The sequence below is a fragment of the Microplitis mediator genome, chromosome 1 (genome assembly GCF_029852145.1).
Source record: "Microplitis mediator isolate UGA2020A chromosome 1, iyMicMedi2.1, whole genome shotgun sequence".
Lineage (NCBI taxonomy): Eukaryota > Metazoa > Arthropoda > Insecta > Hymenoptera > Braconidae > Microplitis > Microplitis mediator.
Genome location: NC_079969.1, coordinates 23,001,791 through 23,023,388, shown reverse-complemented (window position 1 = coordinate 23,023,388; position 21,598 = coordinate 23,001,791). Strand labels below are relative to the sequence as shown.

General features: G+C 31.1%; 1 protein-coding gene across 7 annotated transcripts in view; it reads left to right on the top strand.

Annotated features, from left to right (window-relative positions):
- LOC130664844 (semaphorin-2A) overlaps positions 1 to 21,598 on the top strand; it is a 453,448-nt gene that overhangs the window by 298,326 nt on the left and 133,524 nt on the right. The window contains exon 1 of one of the 7 annotated variants that reach the window (XM_057465023.1): positions 19,227 to 20,869. The exons of the other annotated variants lie outside the window; for them this stretch is intronic. Coding sequence (XP_057321006.1) covers positions 20,689 to 20,869 — 181 coding nt within the window. The 5' untranslated portion in view covers positions 19,227 to 20,688. Of the gene's footprint in view, positions 1 to 19,226; positions 20,870 to 21,598 lie in introns of those variants that run through there. 7 annotated transcript variants of the gene reach the window in all.

The following is a 21,598-nucleotide window of genomic DNA, read 5'->3' as shown; positions in this document are numbered from 1 at the left end:
ATTCGAATCACTAGTCTAACAATATGTAATGCCTTGGCAACCATCTATTTATAGAACACAGGACAGACTACCTGCCCTTGAATAAGCAATTAGTCAAAAACAAAGTTTTCGTTACTCAAACAAATTAAAGTTTTATGAACATATATTCCATGAGATTATTGACAATTCTTACAGACTAACAATACTTCAAATTGTTATTATTTCGACGATTTTTCTGATAGCAATACTGTAGATAGTTAATGCAAAAAAAATAGTGGGGATAATATAGCGACCTAACCTTCGCGACAATAAAATATTGCTTATGCTATAGGGTAGAAGTACCGTTTTTGGTGACTTTAGAGCCAGTTTTGGATACTAAACATTTGAATACGCAATGACATAATTAACTTTTGAACTGTGTTCAAAGATATTTTTATCACACTATTACACTACAAAATTTCATCATTAACCCTTTCCCGGTTGACCTTGAATCCCTACTCAATTCGGATTGTACGTCTTCATTTTCAAGTGAGAGGGCGCTAGCCTATTTAGTAGAGAAAGGGCAGAAACAATAGTAGAAGGGGGAGCATGTATGCACTAATACGATTGAACCAATACTCACACAGTCTTACTAAGAACTGTGATTGGTTTTATCCCCACACACCGATACTCCAAACCGGGAAAGGGCGAAAGTATTAAATGTCAAAAAATGGAAGATTCAAAACTTTCATAATTTTAGATTGTTACTGAAACCCAACGGTATTGTTCTTACAACAATGTTGTTTTTTATTTCAGTAAGAAATTTGAGATCATGAAAATGTGAGAGTAATTCGTCGAAGAATATTGTGTTATGAAAAAAAGTTTAACAACATTTATAAAACTCTTTGTTGGACCACAAAACAAAACGAAAAATGACTCGGTTTCTTTTAAATCTTAGGAAGTCCACGCGAAATCACATTGGCAAGAGTGAACGTTACAGCTTGAGAAAAGTTTCGAAAATTCGTTGAAGCGACGCCAAGAAGTCCATCCTGAGAACAAAAGGGCCACAAGATGGCAAACATAGCTACGAGAGTCACGTTTGTCTTGTGGACTTCTTACAAGTTGCTTCGATAACCAACCAGTATCTAGTATAGTTTTTTTTTCTTGGCTTCAAACGTTTGTTCTTCCGATTTTCTCTAGTTCCACACATCAACTTGTAGACTTTTCTGATCCAAAAGTAACAGACCCTCTTTTTTTGAGTTTGCTTATTTAATTGCAGCCATTTTTTATTCTCAAACTTCTGTCATCTTCTGATAGTTTAAAACCAAACTCAGTTGAAAAATAAGACGATTAACGACTTTCAGAAGCACACAATGTCATGTTCTTTTTTTAGTTATTCAAGTGCTTGAAATGTTAATTAATTATTTAGGTTAATTTAGAGTTTTATAAAAGTCTTTAGCATATTCAATTAAATCATGGAAATGAAACTTAAAAAAGTAGTTTATTTTTTAAATTTTTAATTTGTTTGTTTTCTATTGGCATAGAAAAATTGTGGAGACAGAGTAACTGTTAGTGACATTTCATGTTGTAGCTGAGTACAAACATATATGAACTTCATGATTCTATACAGTGGTTTTGTCGGTAGGTACATCTCGACGTATAACGCTTGACCTGTTTTTCCGCCCCACGTTGTACATTCAACTTCACCAAGAGAAAAATGTATGAGGCATATATGTATACAAAACATAGTATAAAAAAATAGTTATCTAAAAATAAAAAACAAGCAACGGATTATAAAAAAAAATCATATATATATAAAATTATAACAATAATAATATTGGATATGAAATATACAAAGTAAATGTATAAAAGTTGAAGTGCATAAAAGTGGACATGGCACTTTCGTCAAATCGTTTCGGTACTACCGCAACGAATTCATCGATTTCAATCTACTGGCTGCAAATATTCAGGATTTTCATCAAAGGACTAACAAATTTCACTTTAGCGCTTCAACGCAATGAACTAGTCTAACTGCCATGTACCCGTTCGTAAAAGAGAAATAAAACAATAAAGAAACAAAAACGAGGGGGGTTTAAAATAAAAACAATGAAAGAAAATAAAAAAAAAATAATAATATAAAAAAATAAATTCTACTCTTGAGAATACAATTTACATTGAATATCGGCCACGTTTATTTTGATGTGCATATTATAACCAGACGCTGAGCACGAACGTTTGCTAGAGAATTGCAAAAAATGTCTTTTTCAATGAGTTTTTCCTCTTCGTCGCGTTACACCGTACAGGAGATGATTGTAAATGTGGATGAGAAAGAGAAAAGTCAGGACATTTGGTAAACGAGCATTCCAGGATATTCAGTGAGGGTTTGGAGTGGGTTACGGTCCACATGGCCATGTGATTTTACCCTCAGTCCTTTCCTCGCCATATCGACTGTACATATATATCTATATATTCGCAGAATGTGAGCGGCGAGGACATCCATGTATATGTATAAGCGACGGCGTATAATTCAGTTTTACCCTGAAACGACTCATTTATATGCGTTCGTTTGATTGAATCTCTCTCGCTGGTTCCCTCGTTCTGTACTGTTTCGGTCCCGGTATCCTCATCCTCTCAATAACTTCCTACCCATCATTCTCTCACCCTCATTTTATTCTATATAACATTTCTCTTTTCATCACATTCTCGAGGTTCTTTATCTGTTGTGTTCGCATATAAGGCTAGCCTTTACCTCCCATTTCTTCTTTCCCCTTTACCCTCGTCAACCCCATCGTGGTTAGCTGTTTCAATTTCCTTTTGCCACACAAAACTGAAAGGCACATCATCGAGCCACGTCGTCTATGCTCTTATATATGTTCTCTATAGCCTTCAAGCTTTTTTACGCTCTTTCGCCTTTTGTTATTTCACGATCAACGAGAGCGTGAGCTTCATTTTTCCCTTTTTTTTTTTAATTTACCCACAAAGACATTAATAAATTCATTGTTGTCGACTATGATGACGTATGTCACACTTGTGTCACTTATTGCTACTGTGTTTAGTTACGTGTTGAATTATTTCATTTAATATTTATGATGTTCAGTGGGAGTATTTTAATTACGATAAAAACCAATAATATTCATTTCGATATGAATGCTCATATTAATAATATATATGTTATTTTTTTTTAATCCCATTAGTATTGTTATATATAATTTAATATCATAAAATAAAACATATCATAGAATACAATACAAAGAATTTCACACGTTCACGGAGATTATAAATAATATTATTAAGCTATTAAATTAATTAATTAAATAAATACATTCATTCAAAGTTTTTGGTTATTTTATTAATTAAACAAAATTAATAATTTAATAGCTTTATTTATATATTCTTGGATTTAGGAGAGCGAATTTGCTGTTCGATTTAGTAGTGGAAATATGGAAATCATGTGTTAAATGAGCGTGTTCAAACGGGAATATTATTTCGCTATGTATGCGATAATAATAAATTTATCGATCGATTATTGTAATAATTCGCTTGGTTTCCATTCAATTTATTCTTCATATTTTTAGTATGTAGATTTCGTATAAATCTGACTATTGTAATTCTCCTCATGGCTGTTATAAAATTTTTTCATCATGTCTTAATTAGTCGAGTAGCTTCAGAAGTATTATTGGTTCAAAGTTTGTATGTACGAGTATATATAGGTTATAACGTGACGTCATCTTGATATAACGCCCACAGTTCTTATCGGATCTTAATAAAACGGTATACATATTCTAGGATTTTCTATAAATTTTCAGGGATGAAGTCCTGATTTGCTACAGATTTTCTCTAGATTTTCTTGGATGATGTCGAGTCCTAATTTTCTATTAACCCTTGAGCACCCGCGTTAGAACAACGTAAAACATTACCCGCCTGATGAAAAAAAGTCTCACGCTTCGGCGCATCGTAAATTTTAAGTTAAATAAAACAAAAATATTGTGCACTCTCCCAGTTATGACGTAATTACAATTTATTTGAATATTTCGCTTGTTTTGATTTTTAAATTTTCTATAACTTGTTTTTTACTTTTTAATTTTGTAAGTAATGACAGATGTAACGGCTGAAAAAAATGACGGTGATTGCCGAAAAGATTCGGAACTGTCCGAACTGAGCCGAACCGCATTAATTTTTACGGCATACTTTACTCGCGTGATAAGAAAAAGTCTCATGGCTTTTTAAAATATTTTTTATGTTCGAAATAATTTTTAAATTTCAAAATCATAAAAAGCATAAAATTTTATTAAGATACAAAAAATTTCACTAGATCATTCCATTTTGAATTACTTAGAAAAAAATATTTCAAGTCAAGTGTGATAAGAAAACTCAAAGCACAGGCGCTAAAGGGTTAATATTCTGATTAATGTGTTGATAATAAAATAAAAGTTTATATATAAATGTATATGCATGTATGCGCACATACGTTTTTTTATAATTATCAAGTGACCTAAATAAAATATTGCACATCAGTACATATTGTTAGATAAAATAAAAAATTGTGTAGCATCCACCGATGCTTTGTTTTTTTGTCTTTGCTGCCTGGTGGACGATGACAAGAAAACGTAGACAGCAAGGTTGTGATCAGTGGCATATTCGCATGATGCGGTTCAATGCGAGTGAATGATCATGATATAAAGGGGTAGAGTGTGTAAGTGAGATAGAATAGTAGGTATGTATGCATGTATATTAGGGTGGCGCAAAAAAACCGACTATTTTTTTTTTTTCAATCTCGCATGAAAATTTGTTGGTTTACGATGTTTTAAGAAGCCTCTCCACAAATCAGCTCGATAAAAAATTTTTAAGAAGTCGCTCACGAATTTTGAAAATATCGAAAATGATCGGAATTCGGATTTTTATTTAAAAAATTTTTTTTTTCTCGTGGCAGCAATATTTTATATTTGTAAAATCATGACTATGCTGAAAATTTCAGCCCAAAATATAAATATTTGAACGGCGCTCAAGAATTTCGAATATTAACTGATAATATGTAATTAATAGTTTGAATTAGTTTTTATAACTCAATTGTTGTCATTTCACTTAAATATAACTTTTGCATACCCAAAAATATACAGAACAGTCTTAAACAATGAAATTCGGTCAGTTTTGAATAAGCGAAAAAACCTACAAATTGAATTAAAAAATAAAAAAGTATGTAAATAACTTGTTATTTCTATTTCTCGGGTTATATTTCCATACATTGTCATGCAAATTGATGGTGAAAAAATCGAGAAGCTTTATTATTAATATTTAAGGGTCGCTCAAAAACGTCCAAGAGACTGCGCTCGGAAACATTCAAAATTCTTGAGCGGCGTTTAAATATTTAAATTTTGGGCTGAAATTTTCAGCATAGTCATGATTTTACAAATATAAACTATTGCTGCCACGAGAAAAGAAAAATTTTTTTAATAAAAATCCTACTTTCGATCATTTTCGATATTTTCAAAATTCGTGAGCGACCTCTTAAAAATTTTTTATCGAGCTGATTTGTGGAGAGGCTTCTTAAAACATCGTAAACCAACAAATGTTCATGCGAGATTGAAAAAAAAAAAATAGTCGGTTTTTTTGCGCCACCCTAATGTATATATACCTATATATAGTAGGGGATAAATAGAAGGGTAACAAAGAGTAGACGATAGCGAATGTTGAAAGGGTGAAACTGTATGGCGATGACGACGACGACGACGACGATGCCGAGAAGGAAGAGGCCAGGTGTCGATATATAAACGAGAGGATTGCTCGTCTCACTCGTCTCTCGTCATCAAAGTGATGCCAGGGCACTATACATCGCGACGGAGAGAATCGACGGCTCTCGTTAGGGCAAAAACGCGAGAGATGATGGATGGATGTTAAATTGCATTAATTAAATCCAGCGTGACACCCTCAGCTGAGTTGGTATCACTCAGCGATGCTACAATGTCGTTACTGTGATCGAGGCGTGAGTCGTTAAATGGGGTATAGGTCACTTTGTTGATTACGTCCCTTTACTCATAGCTTCAACATCACTCGTGTCACAGTCTCAGAGAGCGAATCAGTCCACTCGAGACTTGCACCTGTTTAGTACTAAAAGCTCTGTACTATGACCCGATGATCATGAACCTTATACTTATACTTATACTCATACTTGTACCTATTTATATATAGGGTGTGTGTATCCTTGTTCTTAATTCTCAGTCTGTACTCTTCTAAGCCTCTCATCTTTCCGTTTTCTCATTCCCCATCTCAGCTTGCTTGTAATCCTGAATGGCTTTGTCAAACTAGAATTATACCCCCTGAAATCACTACCACAGTTCACGATAATATATATATTATATATATATAGAAATATGTACTCACTACGACCTGAGTATTTACAATAAAAAGTTAATAAATAAATATTTTTTATAAATTTGGTTGTGATTCGTCCCCAGGTTAAAAAATTCAATCTGATTTTAGTCTAATTAGACTGTTGGAATATCAGGAAATGTGTGAGCTATGCAAAAGGAATTAAAAGGTTCCATTAATTACTGTGTTACTTTATTAAAAGATAATAAACCATTACACGAGAAATGTTTAAATGTATAACTGAATGTATAATATTTGTAAATAGCAAAGTATGAATGAATTTAATGTGACTTATTGAATGGTCGAGATCTTCCTTCAGACTGATTTGAGTGATGGTCATCGGGTCATCGGAAAAGGTCGCAGATAACAAAATATTACCTTTACCCTCTCTGTGTTTACAGGCTTGTGTGTTACCAGTCATTTTTCGTTGCTTATTTCAACATAGACTGAATTTGGACCAATCGGTCTGTATTTGATCTGTATTTGAATTTTTATAAGAATTTTAAGCTGTTTTTGAACTAAAAATCAAAGACTGATTAAAAAAAACCAATAATAGGTAGCAAAAGTCTAATTTTAATCTGGATAAAAACATAGAAGGCAAAATATTTTGAAAAAAGTCTGATTTTGATCTAAAGGCGACCAAAACAATTAAAAATAAGTCCGAAAATAGTCTAATTAAGGAATACTGCGGGCAAAACTCGAGTAAATTTCACATCTTAATGAAATACAAATAAAAAGTAAATTTAATTAGAAATAACTTAAAATTTTCATTTGGTTTGAAACAGACCACGTTTTCCGACCCGAGATTGTTTCATTAATTAATACCATTTATGTTATTTTATTTTGATCTGTTCCATTTTAATTTTCTTGTTAAACTAATTGTACTAAAAGTATTTCCTTTTAGCTCCTTGTTTATGCAGGAGGTCAAAATAGTTTTTTAGTTTTTTTTAAATCGAGGGTTGGTCTTGGTCTGGCGTCGGGCGTAGTAGCTAAGCATATTTCACAGAACAAAGGAAAATCAAGCTGAGACTGGGCTCTCCTATTCTCTGTTGGATGTTCGAGGAAGTGAGATGTAAGAGCGCCGTGGAATAAGATTTCTCACTGATGGACTAGACCTTGTGTTGTTATTCTTGAAACAAGACAGCGACGTCCGGAAACAAAGGAAGTAGAGAGTGAGGTGTAAGAGTAAAACATGTGTTGCAGACCACGGCTGTGGAAAAGATAAGTAAGGGGTATGCCACGTAGATATTAAGTATAATTTAGTGGGGTCCAAGTCCGAGTAGTTGCCTTCACTGGGTATTATATGCTTCGAGGGTCGAGAAGAAGACATTAGCATTGGATGAGAGCGAAGAGATGCTAGTCGCTTCACCATATATATATTTATATACTTTGTGCTTATACTTTATTTATTCTTACTCTCGGGAACTGGTATATTTGTATATTTCTAAGCATTCTCTAGATTATTCAAATTTTAAATTCAAACTTCAAGACATCTTGACGACATCTTGTATCTTATTTTTTTATAGATTTTCCTTCCATTTTTTTTTGTCATTTCCTACTTTATATTTCTTAAGATAAATGGCATAAATTTTTCCAATAGTAAAATAAAACTAGTTTTAAAACCGTAATTCCGTGAATCTCGTTATTTTTACAAAAGAGAATTTACAATTCACTAAATCAATATTCAATGGGTTTGCGGCTTAAGCTTTGAAACTATCATTGTTATTATTATTATATTTTAATTTTTATGTAGGCTATTACCAAACGATTTAAGACATTTTTACTAGCATTACTTTATTTGCGTAAAGGCTATACTGGTATATTATCTATACAATGATTTGTCAAATTATAACTATCTGAAGTCCCCGAAAAAGTAAGTCGTTGTCCCTTTTTTACCCTCACTCTTAGGAAACGAGCCTAATTTCAGACCATGACTACACACTAATATGTATCACAAGATATTCATGTATTAAATTAACTTATTCGATCGATTGAGTAAGAAATCTACCTGCCATTTCGGCTGCCGAATGGCCTTTTTTAATTTTTATGTAGGCTATTACCAAACGATTTAAGACATTTTTACTAGTTCGTTTGAATTCTCATTAGCTTTACTGTAACTGTGTGTATAATCGAGAAGTCAATGACTCTCACTATTGTCTTATACTGATTACTTCACTCCCGATTTTTTAACTTCCCGCTGAGAAAATTGTAAATTTTCAAAAATTCGGGAAGTTATTGGTTTCGGTCCGATTTACGAAAATCGAATTTCCATCAGATGTCGACGTTTTGAGGTCCTAGGAAGCTATTCTGACTAATTTCAAGATGATGTCCGAGTGTATGTATGTATGTATGTACGTACGTATGTGAATACCTGTATCTTTTGAACGGATGAACCGATTTTGAACTTTAAGGTGTCATTCGACGCGGATTGTCAATATCTTGAAGCCGAGAGAAAATTGAGCTTGATCGGTAGGGCTCGTTCAGAGATATTCCAAAAATAAAGTTTTTTCAAAAATGTTTTTTTTAGATAACTTTTAATGTGCTCAAAGGATTAATTCCAAAATGGACTGGGCTCTAGAGCTTTATAAGCCGCGTCGAATGCCACCTCAACCATCGAAATCGGTTCATTCGTTCAAGAGAAACCGTTGTCGAAAGAATTAAAAAAAAAAATTTTTTTATTTTTCCTGAAATATCTCCAAAACGACGCAATAAATCGAATCCAAAATTTTATCAGCTTTATAACTTGACAAAACGCGTCGATTGCCGCCTCAACCATCAAAATCGGTTAATTCGTTCGTGAGATATCGTGAGTGAAAGAAATACTAAAAAATGGTTTTTTACAAAACAATGGCATACAAAAGTATTTGCAAGCTCGTAGAGCTCGAAAATGTATTCACAATAGTGTTTTCGAGCTCGTTGAGCTCGAAAACAGCGGGAAGTTTTGGGGCTGGCCCGCAGGGTCAACTGACAGACCGATTTTTTTACAGGGTAATAGACCTATCTTATTTTTATACGACATATTTATTTCCGGAGTTAAAAAAAATCGCTCTGCATACGGAGTAAATAGGGAGTTAAATTTTTTGGCAAAGTGATCTGGATTTTATTTGAATCCACTCCGACTCGGAGTCTAATATGTCGTATTAATAAATTTAATGGCATAAAATTTAATAAACTTACATGTGGGTTTTTAAATTTATAATGATATTCATTATATCTATATATAGATAAAATGTTGACAAAACTGCAGTGACTGGTGTTCAAGAACGATCAGAAGTTTATGGAAATTATACGAGGGATCAACTTCTTCGAACTAGCATTTATAGAGAGTATAGAACCTATAGATCTTGCGCAACAACATGCATAAACTCACGAACATTTATTTCTGGTTATGTACATATATATCTTCACCCTCGGCGAACTTTATACATCTTTTTATTTATTTATTATTTTATTATTTTTTTTTCTTTTTTATATTTATTTTCATTTCTTTTAGTATACTATTGCATGTCTACATGTCACGCAAGCTTATGTTGTTTTCTCAGCTACCACCTCTGTGTCTCGTCTTTCAAGACTTTTGTGTTGTATATATTGTGAGCAACAGAACGAATAAACGGACAGAAAGTTTGATGCCGCTTGAAAAATTGTGTCTTAAAAATATTTTGTCGTGTATTTAAAAAATTTTAAACGATACTTTATACAATAGAGACTTAAAATTATTGGTCACAACACGTGATTAAAGAAACTAGTGATTCACAAAAAAAATGAAGAATCTTCGAATGGAAAAATTTTGATTTTATCAACTAGGAATAATATCCGCTCAAGTCAAATATTTCTTGATTGAAAAAAAAATTATAATATGAAGACTGTCGATGCCAAGAGAGAAAAAGTCTTCGACTTAATTTTTTTTTTTTTTGATAATTTTTTCAGTTCGTTAATTTTTATTAGATCAAGTTGATTTTTTTTTCTATGTATATACATGGAGAAATTATTCTCGTTTAAAATGCTATGGTGGCATAGCAATACCGTACCATGTTGGCCACCTGCGGAAATTAATATAAACACATGGGAGAATTACTATGGCCATAGTAAATTAGACAACGATTACATCTGAAATAACTGTAACCACTGTCGATTTTACTATGGCCATAGTAATTTTTCCATGTGTTTTTGCACTGAGAGAACAATTTATTTGACTGAACGAAATCGTTTATTTCATTCAAATATATATTTGTTTATAGTTAACAAATCTTGGTTGAAAAAAATTACACTACGGCTGGTGGCGCTACAGTGCTACCATCCAAATACCGATTTGTTAACTATAAACAAATCATTATTTCATTAAAATGAACCATATCTTTGTCTCAAATAGATACTGATTGGGTCCATTCAAATAAGGGATTTATTTGTCTGAAACAAATCTTATTTGGTTCAAATAAATTGTTCTCTCAGCGCGGGAACCAAGTTATGATTTTCTTGAGTCAAGAGAATTTGTCTTGGTTACAGAAAATTTCTACTTTATCCAATAAAATTTAGAATTTCAAACATTTCTTGAATCAAGAATATTTACTTTCAGCGGAAAATTTTTTTGTGTAGAATTTAGAACGAGAATAATTTGTCCGAGTACGTACACGATAAAGTATTCAAAAGCGTCAAGTTTATATATTTAAAAAGATACAACGCGAATATAGATTAATTTATGGGTTAGGTTTTGTTCAAAGCCAAAAACTACTTTAGCTTTTGAGTTTCTAACTTAGTCCTCAAATGAAACATCAAATACGCAGTGTAAAATTTTTATTTTTTCAAGAATTTCTGATCGTCTACCCACGCTTACACAAACTCTTACTCTTACCTTTACTCTTTTACACTCAAACTCTTACTCTCGATATAAGCGAGACACGGTGAAGAAGCTCTTAAAAAATGTAAAAAGCGTCAGACGCGCGTGGTTCTAAAGATCTCATGAAATTCTAAACTATTTCAATGAAATGGGATTTACCGTTCGTCGCCAACTCTACTAGCAGCGGCTCTTTCTCTTTGCTAAAGTTAAGAAAGCCACGAAACTGCACAACTCTACAGACTACTTCGCAGTCTCTCTTCATCTCTTTCTCTCTAACTCTTGTTCTATCATCTTTTTTTTTTTTTCCTAATATTTTAATCGGGACTATTTCCATCAAGAACAAAGAAGCTTGTCATCCCCTCGTACATCAACGTCCCTTTCTATTAGCAATTTTGTTATATTTAATAGAAGTCTCTATTAATATTATAAATATTAATCATTTTTTAATTTTTAATTACATGAGTTATTAAAATAATTGAAAAAAAAATTAAATTAAAAAATGTTGGAGAATCCAACGCGCAGACCTCAATCACTTCTTATAATTATTATTATTCTTGTATTTCAATTTTTTCGTTCAGTTGAATTTTTTTTATTTAAATTATTAAAAATAATCCGCCTTTTTTTATGTTACTTTTTATTTTTCAATCCTACTGTCACACTAGGGCTGTGCCAGTAGTTGGTGGAAAAAAACAAAAAATGGCAGCTAAATTTTTAATGAATCACCAGATTTAAATTTTTTACTAATCACAATTAGCAAAAAGAATTCGAATACTGAGTTTCAAACCGCTACTGAAGTTAGCCGACGTCTAATAGTTTTTGGTTGTTTTTCAAAACAATAAATTACAAAATAAAAATATTTGAAAAAATTGCACCGATAGATTCTTCAATTTTCTACATGTGCATATTTTTGTTTTTTTTTCTTTTTTTGTAATTGACTGTTGAAAAAAAAAATCCGAAAATCGTTGCTGTCTATCAATTTCAATGAAACGGAAGTTGGCCGACATCCGATAATTTTTGAATTTTTTTCAAACAATGAATCATTAAAAAAAAAATTTTTTAAAAAAATTACACCTATAGATTTTTCAATTTTCTACATGTGCATATTTTTAGTTTTTTTTTTTTTGTAATTCTCTGGTGTTGGGAATTCAGGTATGGTAATCGTGAATGAAACAAATCAATTTATTAAACAAATGAATATTATATCTTTTATTAAAATACGCGCTCTAGGGTATGTCTTCACTCGAAAGAGATTTAGCTTAGACTAACTTATTCTCTTAATATTATTTAACTCTGAGGTCTAACAACCTCTCCTCTTTTTGTATAACAAAGATCTCTAAGTTCAAAATATATATATATATATATGAGTGCAAATGAAGAAAAACATATTGCCTTGCATTTACTTGGAATCTCTCGTCGACCCATGTACCTAAGGTCATAAAATTTGATCCATGCTAGCTTTCTTTTCTTTAAGTAAACATATACATATTTTGAACTCAACTTAGATATATACTACGACTTAAATGCAACACTGTTCGAAATATTATTTAGAACAGAATATTTAGTAAAGAGAAATAATTAAATAAAGTATATATAAGAATAAAGATTGATTTTTGTACAGAGAATCCAACACGCCCCCTCAAAAATTAATCTTTAAATAAAATAAAGTTAAGATTAAATTAGCTTACATAATCATAATACTAATTATTAATGATACCTTTACAATAAACTTATTATATCAATTAACTTCTAAAATTAAATTGTAAAGACATATCCTTTCACGCAATCTGGGGGTGCGAACATTATGGCCCAACTAATTTGCAAAGGGATTAGGAAAACCCAGAAAAACCTAATCCGACCATTTATCTTAAATATTTCAATTATACAGTCTATAATATATATACATATAATATATACAACATAAATATATTCTTTAAAATTATTTCAAATCCATTCGTGTTCTGAATTCCACAAATTTTGGTTCAGCCAAATAATTGGTCAGTGCATCAGCAATCTGTTGATCTGTAGACATATAAATTAGTTTTAATAAACCGTGCTCTACTTTGTCACGAAAGCAATGATATTTTATATCGATATTTTTCGATCTTTTATGACTTGATGAATTGTTCACGATACTAATACAACCATTTTTATCTTCATAAATTACTATTGACCCTAATATAACTATCTTTATATTTTCCGCTAATGATCGTAACCACAGTGCCTCTTGTGCAGCTTCATACAGAGCCATATATTCAGCTTCTGATGATGAACCTGCTACAGATGCCTGTCGTTTAGATGCCCAGCAAATAGTACAATGATCGAATAACTTAAATAAATAATCGGTTGTATTCTTTGTCTATCGTTGTTATAACTTGCCTAATCTGCGTCTACATAACCGCTGATTATTTCTTTATAATTATTACGGGTATATGTTAATCTAATATTACTAGAACTTTTTAAATATCTTAATACTCTTTTCAGATACTGCCACAGTGTTTTTATTGTTTTTATTCATATATCTACTTACGATATTTTCTGATATGCTTAAATCTGGTCGTGAACAAACCATTATGTACTTTATACAACCAATAACACTTTTACATGGCGCATCATAATTTTCATCTGAATTTAAACCTTCATAGTCAATTTTAATTTCTAGTGGCGTAGTTACATACTTACAATAATGCATATTAAATTTATTTAAGACTGAATTGATGTATGCATTTTGATCTAATGTTATTACATTATCCGTTCTTGTAACTTTATGCCTAAAAATAATCTAATTTCTTTTAAATTGACCATCTGAAATTTATTCATCAAATACTCTTTCAAACTATTCATAGTATTTATATCTGAAGTTGCTACAACAAGATCATCAACATATAACACTAGATAAATGTTCTTTAAGACATCTCTTAAATCTAAAATATAAATACAACGATCTACAGAAGAATTTTGAAAATTTAATTCTTTTAATGTAGACTCAAATGCTTCAAACCAGCAGCGTGCAGCCTGCTTTAAACCATACAGAGCTTTGTTCAATCTGCACACCTGATTTTTATCGCATTTGACTCCCTCAGGTATTTTTATATAAATTTCTTCTTTTAATTTGCCATTCAAAAAGGCTGTCTTCACATCCAAATGATGCAGTAACAGATTATTCTGATTGGCAAGTGCAACTATGAATCTCAAACTAGCAATTCTAGCAACTGGCGCAAAAGTTTTATCATAGTCTACCATATATTCTTGACTAAAACCTCTAGCAACTAATCGAGCTTCATATTTATGTGGATTTCCAAACTCATCATTTTTGATTGTAAATATCCACTTACAGTCTACAATGTTTTTATCTTTAGGTCTTGGTACCAATGTCCAAGTATTATTAATACGAAGTGAATCGAGTTCACTTTTAACAGCTCGTTCCCACTCAACCCTATCATTCCTATTTTTTAATTTCATTATACGAACTAGGAATTTCATGCATTATTGATTGAGCAGATAACATACAATCGTCAGGCAAACTATTTTCACTATACGAAATCCGAGGACGGCTTTTGATCCTATTACTCCTCCTACAACTGGCTTCTGATTTATTCCTATTATGTAACTTAGGAATTTTATTATCTTTATGACTATTTACTTTATGTATTAAATCTGATTTATCGTTATTAGATATACTTAAACTATCTGGTTTATCATCACCAGATTAACTTACACCATCTGATTTATTAATATCAGATTTATCTAAACTGTCTGATTTATTAATATCAAATTTATCAACTATCTGGCTTATTCATATCAGATTTATCTAAACTATCTGATTTATTAATATTAGATTTATTTAAACTGTCTGATTTGTTAATATCAGATTTATCTAAATTATCTGATTTATTAATATCAGATTTAACAATATCAGATTTATCTAAATTATCTGATTTACCATTATCAGATTTATTCAAACTATCTGGTTTATCATTACCAGATTTACTGACACTATCTGATTTACCCCTATCAGATTTATTTAAACTATCTGCTTTACTACTATCAGATTTCTTTGGACTATCTGATTTATCAATATCAGATTTATTCAAACTATCTGATTTACCAATATCAGATTTATTCCAACTATCTGATTTATCAATATCAGACTTATTTAAACCATCTTATTTATTAACATCAGATTTATTTAAACTATCTGATTTATCAATATCAGATTTATTCAAACTATCTGATTTACCAATATCAGATTTATTCCAACTATCTGATTTATCAATATCAGACTTATTTAAACCATCTTATTTATTAACATCAGATTTATTTAAACTATCTGATTTATCAATATCAGATTTATTGGAACTATCTGATTTATCAATATCAGATTTATTTAAACTATCTGATTTATTATTATCAGATTTATTGGAACCATCTGATTTATCAATATCAGATCTATTTAAACCATCTGATTTATCAATATCAGATTTATTTAAACTATCTGATTTATCAATATCAGATTTATTTAAACCATCTGATTTATCAATATCAGATTTATTTAAACTATTTGATTTATTATTATCAGATTTATTCACACAATCTGGTTTATCATGACCAGATTTGACTCACCCATCTGATTTGCCCGTATCAGATTCATCCAGGCCAATGATTGACTGAGTTTAACAATTCGTTAGTGACTACAGTTTCATTACCTGAGTTTAACCTTTCGTCCGTGACTACTCGAATGATTGACTGAGTTTAACAATAAGTTAGTGACTACAGTTTCTTTACCTGAGTTTAACATTACGTCCGTTACTACTCGAATGATTGACTGAGTTTAACAATTAGTTAGTGACTACAGTTTCTTTAGCTGAGTTTAACATTACGTTAGTGACACCAGTTATTTTATCTGGGTTTAACATACTGTTAGGGACTACAGTTACTTTACCTGGGTTTAACATTTTGTTAGTGACACCAGTTTCATGACCTAAGTTTTTTGTCAACATGTACAGATTTTATTTTCGGTCTAGAATTAACAAAAATTTTTCTTTTGACTACAATAAAGTCTCTCACTACCACATATTTTTCACTCTCAATTTCGAAAACTCTGTACCCGTTTGGTTCATAATCTACCAGAATTCCCTTTGATGATTTTTTTTTTTTTTTTTTTTTTTTTTTTCACCAAATTTATTTCTGTTAGTTTTCTTGTGTATATACACAATGAACCAAACACTTTAAGATACTTGGTTGATAGCCTTTTTATTATACCACATTTCATATGGTGTTCGAGATTGATTCAATGCCCTACTCGGAACATTATCAATTAAATATGTTGTAGTAAGTACTGCATTATCCAGAAATTTTATCTGAACTTCAAATAAATATTCTCTACCAATTTTAATGTACATCAATAAACTCGTTTGACATTAAATTGAACCTCACTCGTTTGTAACTGAGTTAAATCTATATTTAATTAAATATACTATACACAGTAATGAGTTTAATGATCTAGAAATCGGACAAAATAATTTTTCTTATCTAGAGCCGTCGGAATGATTGGACTATAGTACATCCGAATGTACAATGAATATTGAGCTCCTAACATGATTTCGATTTTTAAACGTTTTGAATGATAATCGAGTTTGATTTCTTTTAACGCACACTTTACATATTTAATTATTACAAATGATTTCTATTATCTGCCTTAAGTTTCAATCATAATATGATTCTTTGATTTAACAAATTTATGCTCACTTATATGACCTAGTCTTTCATGCTATGTACTATAATTCGTCTTATTATTTCTTGAGTGACAGAATGAGCTTTATGTATTTAAACTGTGGAGCCGATCTGAATAAAATTATTAGAGGGCTTACCTTCCATGATGGGTATACCACCTTTATTAATTTTTACCCCTTTCTTATCTGAAATGACCACCATGCCTGACTTCTACAGCTTTGACACCGCTGTACAGGACTGTGTATGACCCCTTCTATCACTCCTAGAACGCTTACGTTTGTTGTCATCTGGATGAAACTTCTTTTGTTTCTAAAATAAATTCTCCGCCTTTTGCTCAGGACAATTTGATTCGTCTCTGGAGACTATCAAAACTTTGAGCAATAATCGCTCTGTTTGTAAGACAATCAGACGTGTAAAATTGAAGAATCTTCTTTTTTTTTTTTTCTTTCAATTTATTTGAGGCTCAGCAATAATCACTTTATATAATCACGGCACAAACTATTAAAGTAAACTAAACTCAAAATTTTATCACTATTCATTATGTAATTATTATTCAGCACATTATTATCAAGAATTATATTTAATTTTATTTTATTTGAAAATGATTATTTATAATTTATTTTTGTTTAATTATTTTAATCATTTAAAATCACATGCACTTCAATATTAAAATTAGAAAATTTAATAGTAGATTTGATGTAAGATGATTTTCAAATTTTTATACTATTCAATTTTTTTTTTTTTTTTTTTTTTTTTGATAAATTAATCTTTCTTTCACGATTTTAATACACGGCGTATTCTGGGCCCATAACCTGTTGGGAATTCAGGTATGGTAATCGTGAATGAAACAAATCAATTTATTAAACAAATGAATATTATATCTTTTATTAAAATACGCGCTCTAGGGTATGTCTTCACTCGAAAGAGATTTAGCTTAGACTAACTTATTCTCTTAATATTATTTAACTCTGAGGTCTAACAACCTCTCCTCTTTTTGTATAACAAAGATCTCTAAGTTCAAAATATATATATATATATATGAGTGCAAATGAAGAAAAACATATTGCCTTGCATTTACTTGGAATCTCTCGTCGACCCATGTACCTAAGGTCATAAAATTTGATCCATGCTAGCTTTCTTTTCTTTAAGTAAACATATACATATTTTGAACTCAACTTAGATATATACTACGACTTAAATGCAACACTGTTCGAAATATTATTTAGAACAGAATATTTAGTAAAGAGAAATAATTAAATAAAGTATATATAAGAATAAAGATTGATTTTTGTACAGAGAATCCAACATCTGGTAAAAAAAAAAATCCGAAAATTTTCGATTGTCTGCTAACTTCTGGATCAATTTTAGGTTCATCTTTCAAAAGGGTTCTTGCCGCAAAAATACAAAAAATTACGCCAATTTATGATAATTTTCGAATATTCGTACAAGACAATTGACAGGACTGGTTTTTAAAATTTAAAAATTTTATTCAAAATCAATAGAATAATCTACTTAATAACAGAATGATATTGAAGTTAGCAGACGTCTAACAATTATTGGATTTTTTTTTAGACGATAAGCCATAAATAAAAAAATATTTTAAAAAATTGCACCTGTAGTTTTTAAAATTTTCTACATGTGCATATTTTTATTTTATTTTTTTGCAATTGATTTGTTGAAAAACAAAAATTAAAAAATTTTCAAATGTCTGCTATCTTCAGGATCATAATAAATTAATAACAGATCGAAATTATTTCTTAATAAAAGATCGTAGGGATGAATAATAACTGACGTCAGTGAATAAGTCGAAAAAATAATTTTCCGCGTTCGCGCTTGAGGTGTGCAGTAAAAAAAAAAAAAAATTCAAGTAAATTACCGCAACAATTAAAAATTTTTTAAGAACCATAAAAGTATGTCTAGTGTGCGGAGTTTTCACGCAGGTAAATTCTATAGTTTGTAATCACCACTGGCACTTGACACATACATAAAAATATACACGCAGGTGGCTAGCTACATATATATGTATATATATGCAGCACTTGTATTGTAGAGGATGGGATAATACGGGAAAAAATTCAGTGAGTAAGTGAGAGCAAGTAAATGGTACATTGGTAGTTTTAGTATATAAAATGTAGCGTAAATGAGAAAGACAGCAAGAGATTTCCGAGGGTGGTGCTTGAGGCAGCGTCAGTTGAGAGTGCGGATTGGACAGGCTGCATAGTTCCAACACGTTCTCAAAGACCTTTGCCGGCACCCGAGTCTGCCCGAGCCAGCCCGACTCTAACCGAGTAAGTGGCAACGCGGCAATCGCTCTACGAGGGTAACAGTTGTACCGCGACCTCCAACGAGGGAGGTGTACATGCCGGTTTGTTTATGAAAACTCGGTTTTCTTTAAATAAAAAAAAGTCCTTTTAAAAAACTTTAAATAAACAAATACTTGTTTTGTTAACGTAAATGTTTTATTGACTGATGTCTCTATATAACGCAGGATACTTAAGCTAAATGTCATGTACACGAAATTTTTAATTTAAATATTATTTAAATATGTCGAGGCGGTAGTAAAGTGTTTGCTATTCATTTAAAAAAGTGACGCTTATCCTCAGCCGTGTTGCTAAAAATTAAAAAAAAACAGATGTGACCTTGTGTACTAGTTAATTTTTTAATTTTTATATGTATTTAGTTATACGTGTTAATATTTTATTATTAAAGTCAGCGTGAGTGATATGACCTGACCAGGAAAATATAAATATATAGAGAAAATATAAAAGTAAAGAGTTGTGAGTGGGTTTTGTGTTTAAGTAAAGTGTATTTTAGTTTTTTAATGCTCTTAAGTCTTTCCTGTTTCTGTTCACACTGTATCGTTTATCAAGATTTACATAGTGACGCAATAGCTATTGAAAATAAAGAAAACAACATTTACTAGAGAGAAAGAAAGAGAGATGTGCTGTGTGATTACATTTGTCAGGTTGTGTTGAGTTGAGTTGAGTAAATAAAAAATATTTCAAATCGTGATGACAAAAGATTGTTGAGAGAAAAAAAATAATATTTAAAATTTCGCCCGTAACTTCCTGGAAAATTCTCAGTGTAAAATTCGCAGTAAACCTTTTTTTTTTTTTATAGTTAAACCGGGTTATATTTTATTTTTTTTCTCTACCTGATGGTTCTTGGTAACATCTCTGCAATAGCATTTTACTTTACAACTGTAAGGTATTATAGTTGTAAAAGGAATTCCTTTGTCCTCTGGTGGCATTGAACGAAGCACAGGAGTGTGTTAGTTGGCTTGATGTTGGTAAGCCGGTGATGCTGGTGATGCCAGTGCTGCTGATGTTGCTGCGGAAGGTGAAGTAAAACCACTTTAACACAACGCAGCTCTTGGACCGGTGAATGTCCGTCTGCAAGCGACCAAGCGCGAGGGCAACAACCATCGGACTTCCACTATCACCATCGCAATCATCACTACCACTATTCCCTCCATCGACACGAGGCCAAGGATTCAAGGTCACGAGGATCAAAGAATCAAGGGTCAGACTGTTGTCGTCACCCTTGTATTTATTATATTTTTATTATTTATCGTTTTTACTTTGTCTCATAAATAATATTCAGACAAATCTCTATCATCAGTCCAGGTGATACTTTCTGGATTTAAAGTGACAAGTAAACAGTGAAGGGAAAATAGTTAAATATATATTTCAACACTGCTGCAGGCTATACACAGTTTTTAGATAAATTTGTGAATTTATTTGTATAATATTTTTTTATTACGGATACAAATCACATTGGGATACAAACGACTAGGTAAAATGCAACGACGAGGATCATTGATGAAAGCTGGGATGGTATTAGTGAGGGCAGCTGTGCTAGCAGCTGTTTTGACCCAACTTTTGGGACCAAGTGAGGCCATAAGGCCTGCTGGTTCTCATCCGGGACATGCTTATTTTGAACAACCTTGTTGCGGCCACTCACATTTGCGGCATCACAAAGGTGAGTTTTGTATTATTACTGTTACTGTACTATTATATTTATTTTTTTTACCACCAAAAAAACCCGGAGGTTTTAAAAGTTTAAATGTTTCTGTATAAAAAAAAACATGACCTGATTTATAAATTTATAATTGGAACCCCTATGGGAAATGTCAAAGTGTACTTGATTCTTTATTTATTTAATTGGATTATTATTTTTGTAATTTGATTTATAGTTTATTTGGTTTTTTATTAATTAATATTTTTGCGATTGGGTGTTTCAATGGTAGAGTCATTAATTTGTCTGATTATTTTTGTCGAGTAAATAATTTAAATTATGAAAATAGTAGTTAAGTGAGTTTTGGTTTCCCCATTCGAAGTTAATTTTAATTATTAGATTTAGTAATGAAGTATTGTTAATTAACAACTTATGTAGCATCAACATCATTCAATTAATCAGAGGAATTATAAATTGCATTATAAATCAGGTTCCATGTTTTAGTGGATCAAAAAGTCTTTTATTTAATCATTTGTTTATTTATTTATGCCCTCAGCAATTATACGTAGTGGATATTTTTAATATTTCGCTATTAAAAATTTTTCGATTTTCAAGGATAATTGTCATGAAAATTTAATAAAATTTACTAATTTCACATGAGTTTCGATTTTTCTCATAATTAAAAAATTAAAGCAGTAATTAATTAATACACAGCCTGTGTGATTAATCAAGATATTGGTTTGGATTTTAATT